Source organism: Vulpes vulpes, chromosome 1, assembly GCF_048418805.1.
Source record: "Vulpes vulpes isolate BD-2025 chromosome 1, VulVul3, whole genome shotgun sequence".
Taxonomy (NCBI): Eukaryota; Metazoa; Chordata; class Mammalia; order Carnivora; family Canidae; genus Vulpes; species Vulpes vulpes.
In genome coordinates, this window is record NC_132780.1 from 171,466,361 (window position 1) to 171,479,966 (window position 13,606).

Below are 13,606 nucleotides of genomic sequence, written 5' to 3' on the forward strand. Positions count from 1 at the left end.
TCAACCATTATACATAATCCTTATAGAGTTCATTTTCACATAGGTTAACAAAATTTTTCTTTTTCTATTCCTTTACTATTAGTAATCATCCCTATTGCTCATTCTAAATTAAGCCTCTGTTGATGGTTTACTTCAATTAGAGTAGAAATTAAGATTCATGTTGACTTTGCCGTATTCAATTTTACCTTAAAATATCTAAAACATCCTCTTATTAATACCTTTTATCACCACAGCTTCATCAGTATAGAGGTAGTCCAAAATAACTTCCAGTATGTCAGAATGTATTGGCATTTCCAGAGCCGTACAAGTAGAAGCCTAAATAAAATAAAATAATTAATTTTAAATTATGGAAAACTACCATATTCTGACTGGTACAGAAAACTTTGAATTGGGAATCATGTCAAATGCAAAAGAAAGTAACATTTATAAAACACAAATCTACAATGATATACATTTAATTTTAAAATGCCTTGTAACATGGAGAATATGATAAAAAATTGAAACAAAAACCAATCACACTGGTATTCCAAATACATGGCCAAATAATAAAAGGTGATATTCTACTGTAAGAAGTTTTTCTGTAACAATTTTTAATTCTAAATATTGCTGTTTTCCAGCAGGCTTCAGCATAAAGTTTAGAACAAAATTAAAACGGAGTTAAAATATCAGGCTCCCGTTCTGAATTTCTTTGTACGTAATTTTCCAAAAAGAAAAAGTGTGATTACCAGCCACGTGGTTTGAATTTAAATCTTACCTCAATCCATGAGCTACTCAGCATACTATGAAAATATTCTGGGAAAAGAAAAAGTATAATTCATTAGACAGTGAAATAATAAAACAAATAAATCAGCAACTAATAAAAAGTATACCTACCAAGTCTAGCACAAAGAACACACTTATGACAAGGAAATTCCTTTCCATCTACTGATTTCATGGTCACATCACATAAAAAGGAACTGAAAAAACAAATTTTTTAATTGAAGTGAGTGATTTCTTTACATATTTAGCCAACAGAAAATTTATTATAGGATTTGGCTTCAGTTGATTTTCTCTTAAAGACAGCAGAGAACAAACTTGAGGGTACACATACAAATAAAGTTCTTTATCTCCTTCCACTTGAGTAAAGATAATAAGGGCCTTATAATAAAGATAGTAAATGGAACCGAATACAGATAAGTATTCAAAAAAGTCTTCTAATTTTCCTTTTGCATTACAGACCAGGTGTTAATAATGTAATAGTAAGTGACATCATAGTCAAAGGTCTTTAATTCACTTCTTTTTACAACATATTCTTTGCTGAAATAGTCTAGATATCTCTAGTTTCTCTTTCTCCAAAACTTTTCCCCTACAAAGTACAAATACCTAAAAATAAAAACTTTTTAATAAATAACATATTGAGAATAGTATATTTATTACTTAAAAAACTTACACTAAAGAAAATAATCATCATAATGATGAAGAGGGACAATTAGTTTGGTTTTGAGCTAACATTTCCTACATATTGAAAAATATAAAATTTGGGCAAGGAAAAAAAAATTAAAAATTTCTTCCTTAAAAACCAATTTAAAAATGAACTGTTTCAATGTCTTATTGAATAGTTAACATTTTATCCATTTATCTCAACAGCTCTCCAACACTTCTAGAAATGAAAACTAGTAAAGGTGAGGGTACCTACTCAAATATTTTGCTTTGTATGGTCAGTAACAAGAGCTGTTTTCACAGTTAGGTCTCAAAATCTACAGATAAAAGTTTATCTTCATTTCCTAACTTACCATTTTTTCTGATTTAGCTTTGATTTATTACCAGTTTTCTTCTCAATAACATTAATTTTTCCATTTTCAAATCTGACTCCATCTAACCTATCAAAAATAGATAAAAATTAAGTTGATGGACCAAAACAACAGCAAAAACCCAACAATTTACATCTGGACATAATTATATAATTTATATCACCTAAAAAAGTATCTCAATAAACTCAACTCTGTGATAAAGAAGTATCGTTTATTCTCCTTCAGTTTTACTTAGAATTCAAAGTACAGTTAATCCTTGAACAATGCAGAAATTAGAGTCACCATGCCCCCCACCTGAGTTGAAATCTGCATATAATTTTGACTACCCCAAAACTTAACTACTAGTACCTCAATGTTGACTGGAAGCCTTCCCAATAACTTAAACAGTAGACTTGTATGTTTGTAGTTTGTATATTATTTGCATTATATATTGTATTCTTACAATAGAGAAAGCTAGAGAAAAGAAATTGTTAAGACAATCCTAAGGAAGATGATCAATATGGTTTAATGGTACCATACTGAATTTATCATAAAAAATCTGAATACAAGTGGATCTGCACAGTTCAAAGCTATGTTTTTCAAGGGTCAAATGCATATTAAATATGGTTACTGACAAAAAACATACCAAAACCATAGCGCAAAACCCTTCAGTGTTTTTAAATAGGAAACCTGATAAATGCTCCTTCTCTGCTCTTACCCCACACACATAAGATTACACTATCAAAAGCAACATACATATCTTAAAAAAAAGAATTCCAAAGAATATGGTTTATCTGACAAATCTCTCTTAGGCAGTTTACACATACTGTAGGACAGAACTATACCAACAAATTGAACCACTATTATCCCTCCTTTCTAAATACTGAGAAACTGAAGTTCAAAGAAACTAACAAATCTGCCTCAGCTAGTCACTAGCAGAGCCAAAAGGCAAATAAATACAGGCCTAACTCCAAAGATAGTATTTTTTCCAGCATACCACACTGCCTACCATTCCAGATCAACACAGAGTTCACACCCACAAACAACACAGAGTTCACACCCACTAACAACCTCCAAAGTTTTAATCCAAGGGGTCCTACAGAGATAGCTTTAGCAGAAAATGAAGAAAGAACACATACAAAAAGGTACATGCAGGCAGAACTGAGGGACGGGAAAAGACGAGTAGCAAAGAAAAAGAATTTTTAAAAGGAGCTCATAATTAGGTTCAAGGACAGATATTAAGAAGAAGCCATACCTACTACTCAAATTACTGAAACCAAATTTCTTTGCAACATTTTGCAACATTCTTACAGGATCATCTTCCCCAATACTTTTCCCTTTATTGGAAGCCTTTGATTTGCTTTTTTGCTTTTCATTAACTGTGTGTGCTTGATTACTTCTGTAAACTTCAAATGCTGACTTCTGATTATCTTCATGGCAATGCATTTTATTTGAATGTGAATTCATAGTGCCCTGATATTCTTCTGGCTTTTTGTTTAAGTTTATCCTTGGTGTGAAGCCATGAATTAAAAAGTCACAAGTATCTGTGTATATAAATTGTAAAAGGTACTCAAACAAGTCAGGATGAACCTTCTCTATGACAAAGAGATGGCATCCTGCAGAATCTTCATCTTTCCGGTAAACATCTATAAAATCTAAAGTAGTCCCATCTGAAAGAAACAATTTCTGAAAAAAGTCAGAACGCACTGCCAAAATATATTTATGTGCAGGGAAAATTCTATTGCCAACTTGAAATGTCACATCATGAATATTGTCCGTTTCATCTGTTTCCCTTAAGAGTTTGCCAAACTCTTCAAAAAAGGATGATGAGGATACGGCTGGAATTTCATAAAGGCTAGAAATGAAACAAAAATAATTTTTACTTTCAAGAAAATGAAAAAAAAAAAAGCATCCCATCCCTAGCCAATTCTCCTTTTAAAGTACAATTTATTTTTTAGCTATTAAACTTCTAAAAATTTAAATCTGGCAATTTCTGAAAATATAAGAATACTGCAAAGTCTTAAATACTGTATCACATTTTAAAATGTGAATCCTTTTTATATTTTTTTACTAAACTAAAATGACAAGACTTAAGTTTTCCTTCAAAAGCAGAGTTTTCTATTTCTACTAGGAAATGCTAGAATGTAAATGAGTATTTCCATAGAAATTTTTTAAATGACTATAACTAAACACAAATGACTATAAAACTAAAAATATCCAGAAAAGTGTACAGTTCTCATCCTTTTCTTTGATATCCTTTTATCCTTTATTCTTTTATTTTAAGTGAAGAAAACCAAATATACAAAGAACTAACTGAGCAAATATTTCAGGTCAAATCCCAGAATAGGCCAGAAATTCAGGGAGGAAAAATAAATACACACACAGATATACAATCAGTCCATAACTCTGGTTCTTTAGCACTGTAAAAATGTTATCACATCTTCCCTATCCACATTTCACCCTTTCAGGTAGGGGAAACAATCCTCCTGGTTTGCCCTGGATTGAGTGCTTTCCCAGGAAATGAGAGTTTTGGTGCTAAATATGGACAGGCAGGCCTAGGCAAACCAGAATGGAAGGTCACCCTACTTCCAGGACTTCTTTCCAACAGTACCCTGGACATTTATCTTAACCTGTCATCTCTCTACTAATGTGACTTAGAGAATATTTGCACTGAGATTCACACTACCCTACAGATGACTCTATACCACCTCTTCTTTTGTTAATTATCATATTCAAGTATTAGAGATTTTTGCAAACTGTGTAATATTTATAATATATTATATTTCTCAGAATTTGAGAACCCAGAGTACATCATAAAGTACTGTTATAAATTTTGTGCATGCACATATATATTTTCAAGATTTTCAATAAATACCAGTTTACAAACTAAAAGAAATACTTATCATTCCCATATAACAAATTCCACCTCTGAGCTTTCCAGATAACATGATTTTATGTCTAAAGCTTCTACAATTGTGTCTTGGCAAAAGCATTTCAATTAAATTTGCTCCAGGAGCTACTGAAAAAAAAGGAAAACTCAGCGATTATTCCTTCTAAAAATGAAATTTAATATATACAAGTGTACCTTGTTTTAGGATCTGACTGCAGGATTGCAAAGTTGCATCCACTTGGATCTGTGCTGACACTAACAGCTCTATGGGCAAAAGTAAGTTTCTCAAGTCGAATTCTTTCGTATACACTATTTATATCAGAGACACAAGACACATCTGATGAGGAATTATGAAGATTTGATAAAATCTCTGCTAAAAAGAAAAATAAACAAACTTCCATTAGTGGAGGCTTTATTGAAACTATTAAAATGCTTTAGGAGTAAAGAAAATAGAAAAATAAAATATGAAAGTATCTTTCATATATAAGTCCTTTTGAAGAATTATATTCCCCCGCCCCCCAACACAATTTGCACCCTATGTATAGTATAGGTACTATAAAGGAAATTTTGTTTGGTCAATTCTCAATTACCCATGATTTTATCCCTTTCAACAAAAACATCCTCCACACTGCACCAAAGTTAACTTTCTAAGAAGCAAATATAGTGTTACACCACCTTCTAAAACTCCTCAGCTTGCATTAAAAATACATAAACTTAGCATCCCTATAGTTTGTTATTTGGTCCCAAATATGTGAGTGACCATACTGTGCTACTATGATACAGTGATCATCAATCTGTCCCTAATGATACAGTAGTGAACAAGATAGGCATGTCCCTGCCATCCTGGAGTGCACAATCTAGCAGAGGAGACAGACATTAAAACAAATTATTATATCCATTACGAGTCAAATTAAGGCTATGAAAGAAAAATATGAAATTTGCATGCAAAGAAATTATTCTTCAGTAGGAAGAATATTGAAAGTAATTAAAAATAAAGACAAAGAGATCATTTAGGAAACTAATAAGAATCCAAAGAATAAATAATATACATTGAAGTTGTAGCAATAAAAGTGGAGAAAAGTGGAAAGATTTCAGAAATATTTGAGACAAAAGTGACAAAATTTAGTGACTGATCGGATATAGGGATGGCGGGGTGTGAGGTGTCAAAGACAACCATTTACTTAGATATAAAACATTAAAAAGCAAATGCGGAAGCATGAGATCATGAATTCAGATCACTAAATGTGACTAAGATACAATTCTAAGACTTCCAACATTTATATGCAGTCAAACCTGCATTTTGGTTACTCTCTCAAATTCACTCTATTTCAGTCTTACAGGGCTTTGCTAATTTTCCCCACACAGTTATTGCAATTTCTACTCTCAAAAAACCTAACATATGCATATTAGCATTTGTAAACTGTAAATATTAATATGTATCTATTATCCCTACAAACTTATGAGTGTCTGAGAACAGGGGCCCTGTTATCAACATATATGTTATCAATAAAGCATAGCTCTATATGTGGCACACAGTATATCTAATTTAAATGTTTACAGACTTGCATAATCTATAAAGAAATAAAAGAAATACAACAAATCTCTAATCACTCCACTGTGACTTTGATTTTGAAAACTATGTTTACAATTTTCTGAATTAATTATAAACGTTCCTTATATGTGTCTTAGCATATTCATTCAACAGATCTTAATGAGGGACTACTATGTATCAGGAAATATGCTGAATGCCAAGGACACAGTGCAATAGTCAAGGTCTTTGCCATCTTATAGCCTGATAGGAGATAAGCATTAAAAAAACTAATCACAAAGATAAATACAGGGATGCCTTGGTGGCTCAGTGGTTGAGCATCTGCTTTTGGCTCAGGGCGTGATTCCAGACATCAGGCTTCCTGCATGGGGCCTGCTTTTCCCTCTGCCTGCATCTCTGTCTCTGTCTCTCTCATAAATAGATAAAAACTTAAAAAAAAAAAAAAAAAGATACATAAAAACAAGTAGAGACAAGTTGCATCATGGAAATCCAAAGGGAATATGAAAAGTGAAACAGGGTACTTCAATTTAGATTGAGGGATTTGTGAAAACATTTCTGGTGAAGTATAAATGAATCTGAGATGTGAAAAATTAGAGAAAGTCCTGGGACTACTGAACAAAATTGAAAACCTGAAGATGGATGTGACTGAAGAATGATAAATGAAAGCAGTACAGGTACACAGACAAAGGTCAGAGACGGAGCTTTTGGGACAATGTTTAGGAAGTGAGAAAACATTAAAGAGTTTTTAAATACAGGAATATTAAAAACAGATCAAATATTAAAATAAGATCACTCTAATAGTTAAGAACAGATAAAAAGAAATAAGAGTACGAATAAGGAAAACATTTTTTTTTTCTAGGAAAATATATTTTTTGCAGTAGTCCATATGATTTGGGCTACAGTGGGACCCATTAACTGTGAAGAGGTAAATGAATTTTAGTTTTTCCAGAAAAAAATCAACAAATAATTATGGATGAAAGAAAAATTTGGCAACTCAAGTTAAAAAACAATGCAAATAATCATAAATTTATAAATTTATAATCAGATAAAATTAAGAATGAACTATATAATGAATAATTTCTATTTTCAAAGGTAGCTTCTTAAAGCTACCCTTTCTATTCATCAAGGAATGAAAATTTATCTCTACCCAACAACTATTTAATACAACTATTGTTGTAAATTCTCAATATAAAAATTTATTCTTCCCATGATTTTCCTTTAAGCCATGAAATGTGTGTTTAAAAAATTTTAATTTTACATATACAAGTATATAAAAAGACAATACATAAAATGTAAAATATATATATATATATATATATATATATATATATATATATATATATACACATATACACTATAAGCCAGTCAATTCTCAATTTAGGGAAGAAGATAAAAAAATGGAGCTTGGAAGATGGTTCAAAAGCATCTGGGGAGTTTTTTCTTTAAACTTTACACTTCCCTGTCCCTAGAGCCAAGCAGTGATCTACTATTAGTGATAGGAATTCACCATGACCTCAGGATATACTGAGACAGATAAAAGGTTGAAAACCAGAGTTAAGTGAATTAACTATTTACCTACATACACATAAACCAAAATCAAAAGACAATACTTAAGGGTAAAACCTAATAACCCTTGTCAAACCTAATGATAAACACTTGTGAAACTAAAGGTTAATTGAAAGATACTTTATGCTCTATTCACATATATGAACTGACCTTTCTTTTCAGAATTCTTTTTTTTTTCTTCAAACCATTTCCCTCTAAAACCTTCTCCATCTTGTGTGACAAATAAAATGTCTTTTCTATTTAAAGCAATATCAGAAATGAAGACCTGGCGTGGATAGGCCCATCGACACTGCTTTAGAGAACTGCTGACTGATCTCCAGCAAAATACCTAAAATAAATCCAAATTACACTGGAATAAAAATATATTCCCATATAGCACCTGAACAATCAAAAACTGGTATCAAAGGATTATATCTCTGATTAATATGAATTTCACAGAAAAAGAAACTATAAAAATCAATTCATTGTGTCTTTCAGAAAAAGTACATCAAGCAAATATGAAGCACTAAAAATACTTCAAAGACACTCCCCTTAAGAAGATGTAATTTTCAGTATTACTCGTTTTTGGCAAATTGATCTGCTACAATGGTAAAGAAAAGCAAAAATATGAAAACTAAAACTTAGATATTGGACTTGTAGTACCATCTATTTGCAAGAAGAATGAAAATCACCCTAAGAAAATCCAAACTTTAGCTCTCAAGAAAAAAAGGACATGAATTACCCAATTATAGAACTAAATCTTACAGGCAGAAAAATCATAGTAGAGTTCAATGGCTTCCAAGCAGGTCTGCAAGCTTTAATGTTTCTGAGAAATGGTTTGGAAACTACTAGTTAGGGATGGAGAGAATAAGGAGAGGTATGGTATTGAGTTTCCCAATCCAGCTTCATCCAGAACAGTAACTCTTAACTGCTTCATATATTTGCATTCCAAGAAAAATTACATTTGAAAAATTAATGCTGCTGATTTTTAAAAGTTTGATCCCCTCATATTTAAGAAAACTAAAACACAAAATGGTATCTGCCAAAATTTTAAAATTTATGTAAAAAAAAAAAGACTATACTGATTGAGTCCTTCAGAGATTGGTTTTCATAGTAAGATTCTATTTTGCAGAAATTAAAGATACAGAAGTATAAACTAGATCCATATTAATATAAATGAAATATATCCTAGAGTCAAATGCTTTTTATACTATTTTATGTAATCCCATGCCACTGCTTCCTCCCATAGTATAAAATTAGAGTTCTAATATAGTCCTCTATATTAAAATTATCAGCTACAAACTTATACCTGTTAAGTACCAGTAGGTGGAGCTTTATGATTAATTCTTCAATTTCCAAATGTCAAATTTTATAGCACTTTGTAAGATTCAGAAAACATTCTCATTGTATGTTTCTATTTTATAAACAAAAAGCAGAAGGCAATCTGTGTTTTTCTAGCCAGTGTAAAATTCTTTGTGTTACTAACATGTATGAATATATGCTTAATTTAACAATTTCCTTAGAGAAATGTACTGATATATTTGCACAGGGAACTGAAATTGAAGTCTACTTAAATGTAAAGAGATTAGAGATTCTTCCTGTAGTGATCTAGGAATGCATTATCTTTTATATATGACAGTTATAATCTCTGAAAATATACATTATGTGTACATTTCCTTAAAACTAAATCTGGGGGAAATTTTCTAATTACAAAATTTTTAATTTTGCCTGTTCAGCTTTTACTTTTTTTAAGGAGCTGTTACATAAAATATATCTATGCGATTCGATATCTTCCATACTCAGTATACATATCAAATAATCCATCAAAATCCTTATTTCCATTTTAAGCACAGTAAATGAAATTTTAAGCTACAGTTTAACAAAGCTGTACTGTGCAACATTAATTGTCATCAAACTTTCTTTGAAATATCAGCTCCATACTAATTACTACTGATGTCAAAAATAAGTAGAGAAAAAAATCAATGGGAATCATCATTATCATAATAATACATGTTCACATTATCAGGTCCCTTACAGCTATCAATTGAGAACAAAATTTCTTTACTACACTTTTGCATAAATATACACTTACCCTTCCAGCTCCATCCATTGCAAGAATGCAAATTTTTTGACCCCCATTTTCCTTTAAATTTTCAGGATCAACCTTGTATTCCATACGTCCCCCAGAAACAAGAACTTTTTTCAAGTTTAGTTGTCTAGGTGAAAAAGAAAATTCTCCATTAATATGTTCTCTAAAAAAAAAAGAAATAATAAAAAAAATATATGTTCTCTAAAATATACTTGGCTCAATTTTTAAGAAATTACTATTCAAACAATAATCTACAGTGATTATTGTGACACGTGAAGTAAGACAATTTGGCCTTTGGTATCCTTAATCCCTCCTTTCTCTATAAGTTTCCCCTACATTATGGCAGTTTCTTTTTATAGCAAGTCCCTCCCTCCCAAATGCCTGTACCTACACACATACACACCTCTGAAATCTAAAGTCCCATTTGTGAATGCACACGTTCACTCTACTTTAATTAACTGATAAGACTAAAAGCTCCTAACAGACCAGAAAAACTTAAAACCTCAAAATGAAACAAATCTTTAATTTCAAATATGAACAACCCTAAATAGCTAATAGCTACCAGGAAAATCATCACTAATTTAATTTTGGGGACGCCTGGGTGGCTCAAAAGTTGAGCTTCTGCCTTCGGCTCAGAGCGTGATCCTGGAGTCCCAGGATCGAGTCCCACATTGGGCTCACTGCATGGAGCCTGCTTCTCTCTCTGCCTGTCTGTGTCTCTCATGAATAAATAAATAAAATCTTAAAAAAAAAAAAAAGTTGAATACTTTGGAATGACACATTAAAATGCATAGCAAAATACTGCTGTCAAATCAGAAATGGATTAATCAACTATAAAAGATTGAAATATATGAAAAGTAAAGGACTCTAACCATATTAATTTACCTCACAATTGTTTTTAAGAGCTTCCTCCTTAAAGTGTTCAAAATGAAATCACAGATGATACATTATGGGTAGGTTTATGCTCAAAAGCTAAGGAACTCCAATTGGTGGACACATCCATGGATGTGTCCTTAGTTTTATGATTCCCTGCTTTACCTGGCTTTTTTGATGAGTTAACAAACTGCTAGTTTTTACTGCATGCTACTATATGCTACTATAGGATATGTTATACTATACCCTACTCTCAGGTAACAAAAGACTACACAAATATAAAGATAAAAAATATACCAGTTAATTATAAACACACGGACTGAGAATCCATGATAAATAATTAGCTATTTTTAAAAAACAAATAAATGCATAACATAAGAAAGCGACACATGAACCAATGATGATTGTGTCACAAACCAAGAATTATAATTAATCTAGTACTATGTATCTGAAGCATAAAAAAAAGGAAATGTATAGGTCATATTTAACCATATGTTAAATATAGTTCTGAAATACTGTTTAACAATTTACAGAGAACTTCTACATATGCTCCCTGGATGCTTCTCAAAGATTAAGCTCAAAGGCAAAAACTCTTGATTTTCCCTTTCAGTTTTAAATTTTCTCCATTCAGTTTTCTTCATCTGACACTCTAGAACATAGCACATAAAACTTATACTCAAAGTCTTGCTGGAAGAATTGAATTATTATTATTAAAATTATATTTCTTTACAAAAATACACATAACATACTTAGAAGCCATCTTCTTGCACTGATAGTCTGCAAGTAAGTAAATATCTCCCCTTGTGGTAACACAGACTGTGGCCCCATCACTTGCAGCAACTAAAGACAAAGTGATATCCTTATGATGAAGGGCAGAGACTTGACGAGGAGCAGTTACATACTTTTCTCCATTGGGATCTGGCAAATAACCTAAAAAACCAGACAAATAAATAAAAAAAAAATATTTTTAAAAAATTTTTAAATTTTTTATTGTTTTAAAAATGTGATTTACTTTTCAGATATTGTCATCAAGATTTCTCACCCAGTTGTCCACCATTTAGTCCCATAGTGTAAACAGCTTCTCTAGTCCACAGCACTGTATGAAACCTGCCTGCGGCTACTCCAATGATTGTCCTTCCTTTCAGATATTTTGCCTGCATCTATTCAAAAAGATAAGTAAGACAGCAGTTTATTATATTACCAAGTACTAGAATAATTTTTTAAAGATCCAGTAGACCAGAGTAGCAAATATATGACATACCCACTACCAGTGCCCCCTCATGTTCTAATGCCAGAATTCACTGAAGATCTCAGCACTAACACTGAGACTCCAATCCTTCTCAGAACACAAGCTTTTTGAAGCAGCATCTTTAAGTCAGCAGTTTTAATATATAAAAAATTAACAGTATAAAAAACAAATCATTCAACTTTTCAACAAGCAACATGCAAAACAAGGATTCTCATTCTATCAGAAAATTCAACACTTTTAAATGTGACATATTCAACAGTGGCACTATTGATTTTACAGCCAGCTGACTCTTACTAATGTGATGTATCACAATGATTCTTGTATGAATACTGAATCACACTTGCATCCCAGGAATAGCCAAAGCAATCTCAAAAAAGAAAACCAAAACTGGAGGTATCACAATTCCAGATTTCAAGTTATATTACAAAACAACAGTAACTATAACAGTATGGTATTAGCATAAAAAGAGACACATACATCGATGGAAAAGAACAGAAAATTCAGAAATAAACCCACAATTATGTGGCCAATTAATCCTCAACAAAGGAAGAATGAATGTTTACAATGGGGAAAAAGACAATCGTTTTGTCTTTTTCGTACAAATCTTATTGAGAAAACTGGAGAGAAACACGCAAAGAATGAAACTGGACCACTTTCTCTCACCATACACAAAACTAAACTCAAAATGTATTAAAGACCTAAATGTGAGACCTGAAACCACAAAGATCCTTGAAGAGAACACAGGCAATAAGGTCTCTGACACTGGCTGTAGCAACTTTTTTCTAGATATGTCTCCTGAGATAAGGGAAACAAAAGCAGAAATAAACTACTGGGGATCCCTGGGTGGCGCAGCGGTTTAGCGCCTGCCTTTGGCCCAGGGCGCGATCCTGGAGACCCAGGATCAAATCCCGCGTCGGGCTCCTGGTGCATGGAGCCTGCTTCTCCCTCTGCCTGTGTCTCTGCCTCTCTCTCTCTCTGTGTGTGACTATCATAAATAAAGAAAAAATTAAAAAAAAAAAAAAAAAGAAATAAACTACTGAGACCACATCAAAATAAAAAGTTTCTACACAACAAAGGAAACAATCAATAAAAACTAAAAAGCAACCTATGGAATGAAAGAAGATATTTGCAAATGACATATTCAATAAAGGTTTAGTATCCAAAATATATAAAGAACTCCTACAACTCAATACTCAAAAAAACTCAATACTCAAAAAAAAAAATAATCCAATTAAAAAATGGGCAGAAAAAATAAAATAAAAAAATAAAAAATGGGCAGAAGACACGAATAGACATTTCTCCAAAGAAGACATACATAGATGGCCGAAAGACAATAAAACGATGCTCATTATCAAGGTAATACAAATCAAAAATACAATGAGGTATCACCTCACACCTGTCAGAATGGCTAAAATAAAAAACACAAGTAACAAGCGCTGGCAAGGATGTGGAAAAAAGGGAACCCTCTTGCACTGTTGGTGGGAATGCAAACTATTGCAGCCATTATGTAAAACAATATGAAGGTTCCTTAAAAAATTAAAAATAAAACTACCCTATGATCCAGGAATCATATTACTGGGTATTTAACCAGAGAATACAGAAACACTAATTAAAAAAAAAAAAAAGAAAAGAAACACTAATT

General features: G+C 31.9%; 1 protein-coding gene across 8 annotated transcripts in view; it reads right to left on the reverse strand.

Annotated features, from left to right (window-relative positions):
* Positions 1 to 13,606, reverse strand: part of IBTK (inhibitor of Bruton tyrosine kinase) — a 98,922-nt gene that overhangs the window by 59,839 nt on the left and 25,477 nt on the right. For 4 of the 8 annotated variants that reach the window (XM_026007409.2, XM_026007413.2, XM_072736050.1 and 1 more), the window contains exons 7-16: positions 11,758 to 11,875; positions 11,465 to 11,645; positions 9,846 to 9,969; positions 7,925 to 8,102; positions 4,855 to 5,032; positions 3,025 to 3,624; positions 1,773 to 1,859; positions 874 to 956; positions 755 to 792; positions 219 to 315 (exon numbers count right to left, since the gene is read on the reverse strand). In XM_026007409.2, the coding sequence (XP_025863194.1) occupies positions 219 to 315; positions 755 to 792; positions 874 to 956; positions 1,773 to 1,859; positions 3,025 to 3,624; positions 4,855 to 5,032; positions 7,925 to 8,102; positions 9,846 to 9,969; positions 11,465 to 11,645; positions 11,758 to 11,875 (1,684 nt within the window). The remainder of the gene's footprint in view (positions 1 to 218; positions 316 to 754; positions 793 to 873; positions 957 to 1,772; positions 1,860 to 3,024; positions 3,625 to 4,854; positions 5,033 to 7,924; positions 8,103 to 9,845; positions 9,970 to 11,464; positions 11,646 to 11,757; positions 11,876 to 13,606) is intronic. The other 4 variants (XM_026007412.2, XM_072736061.1, XM_072736046.1 and 1 more) reach the window with 1 other exon arrangement.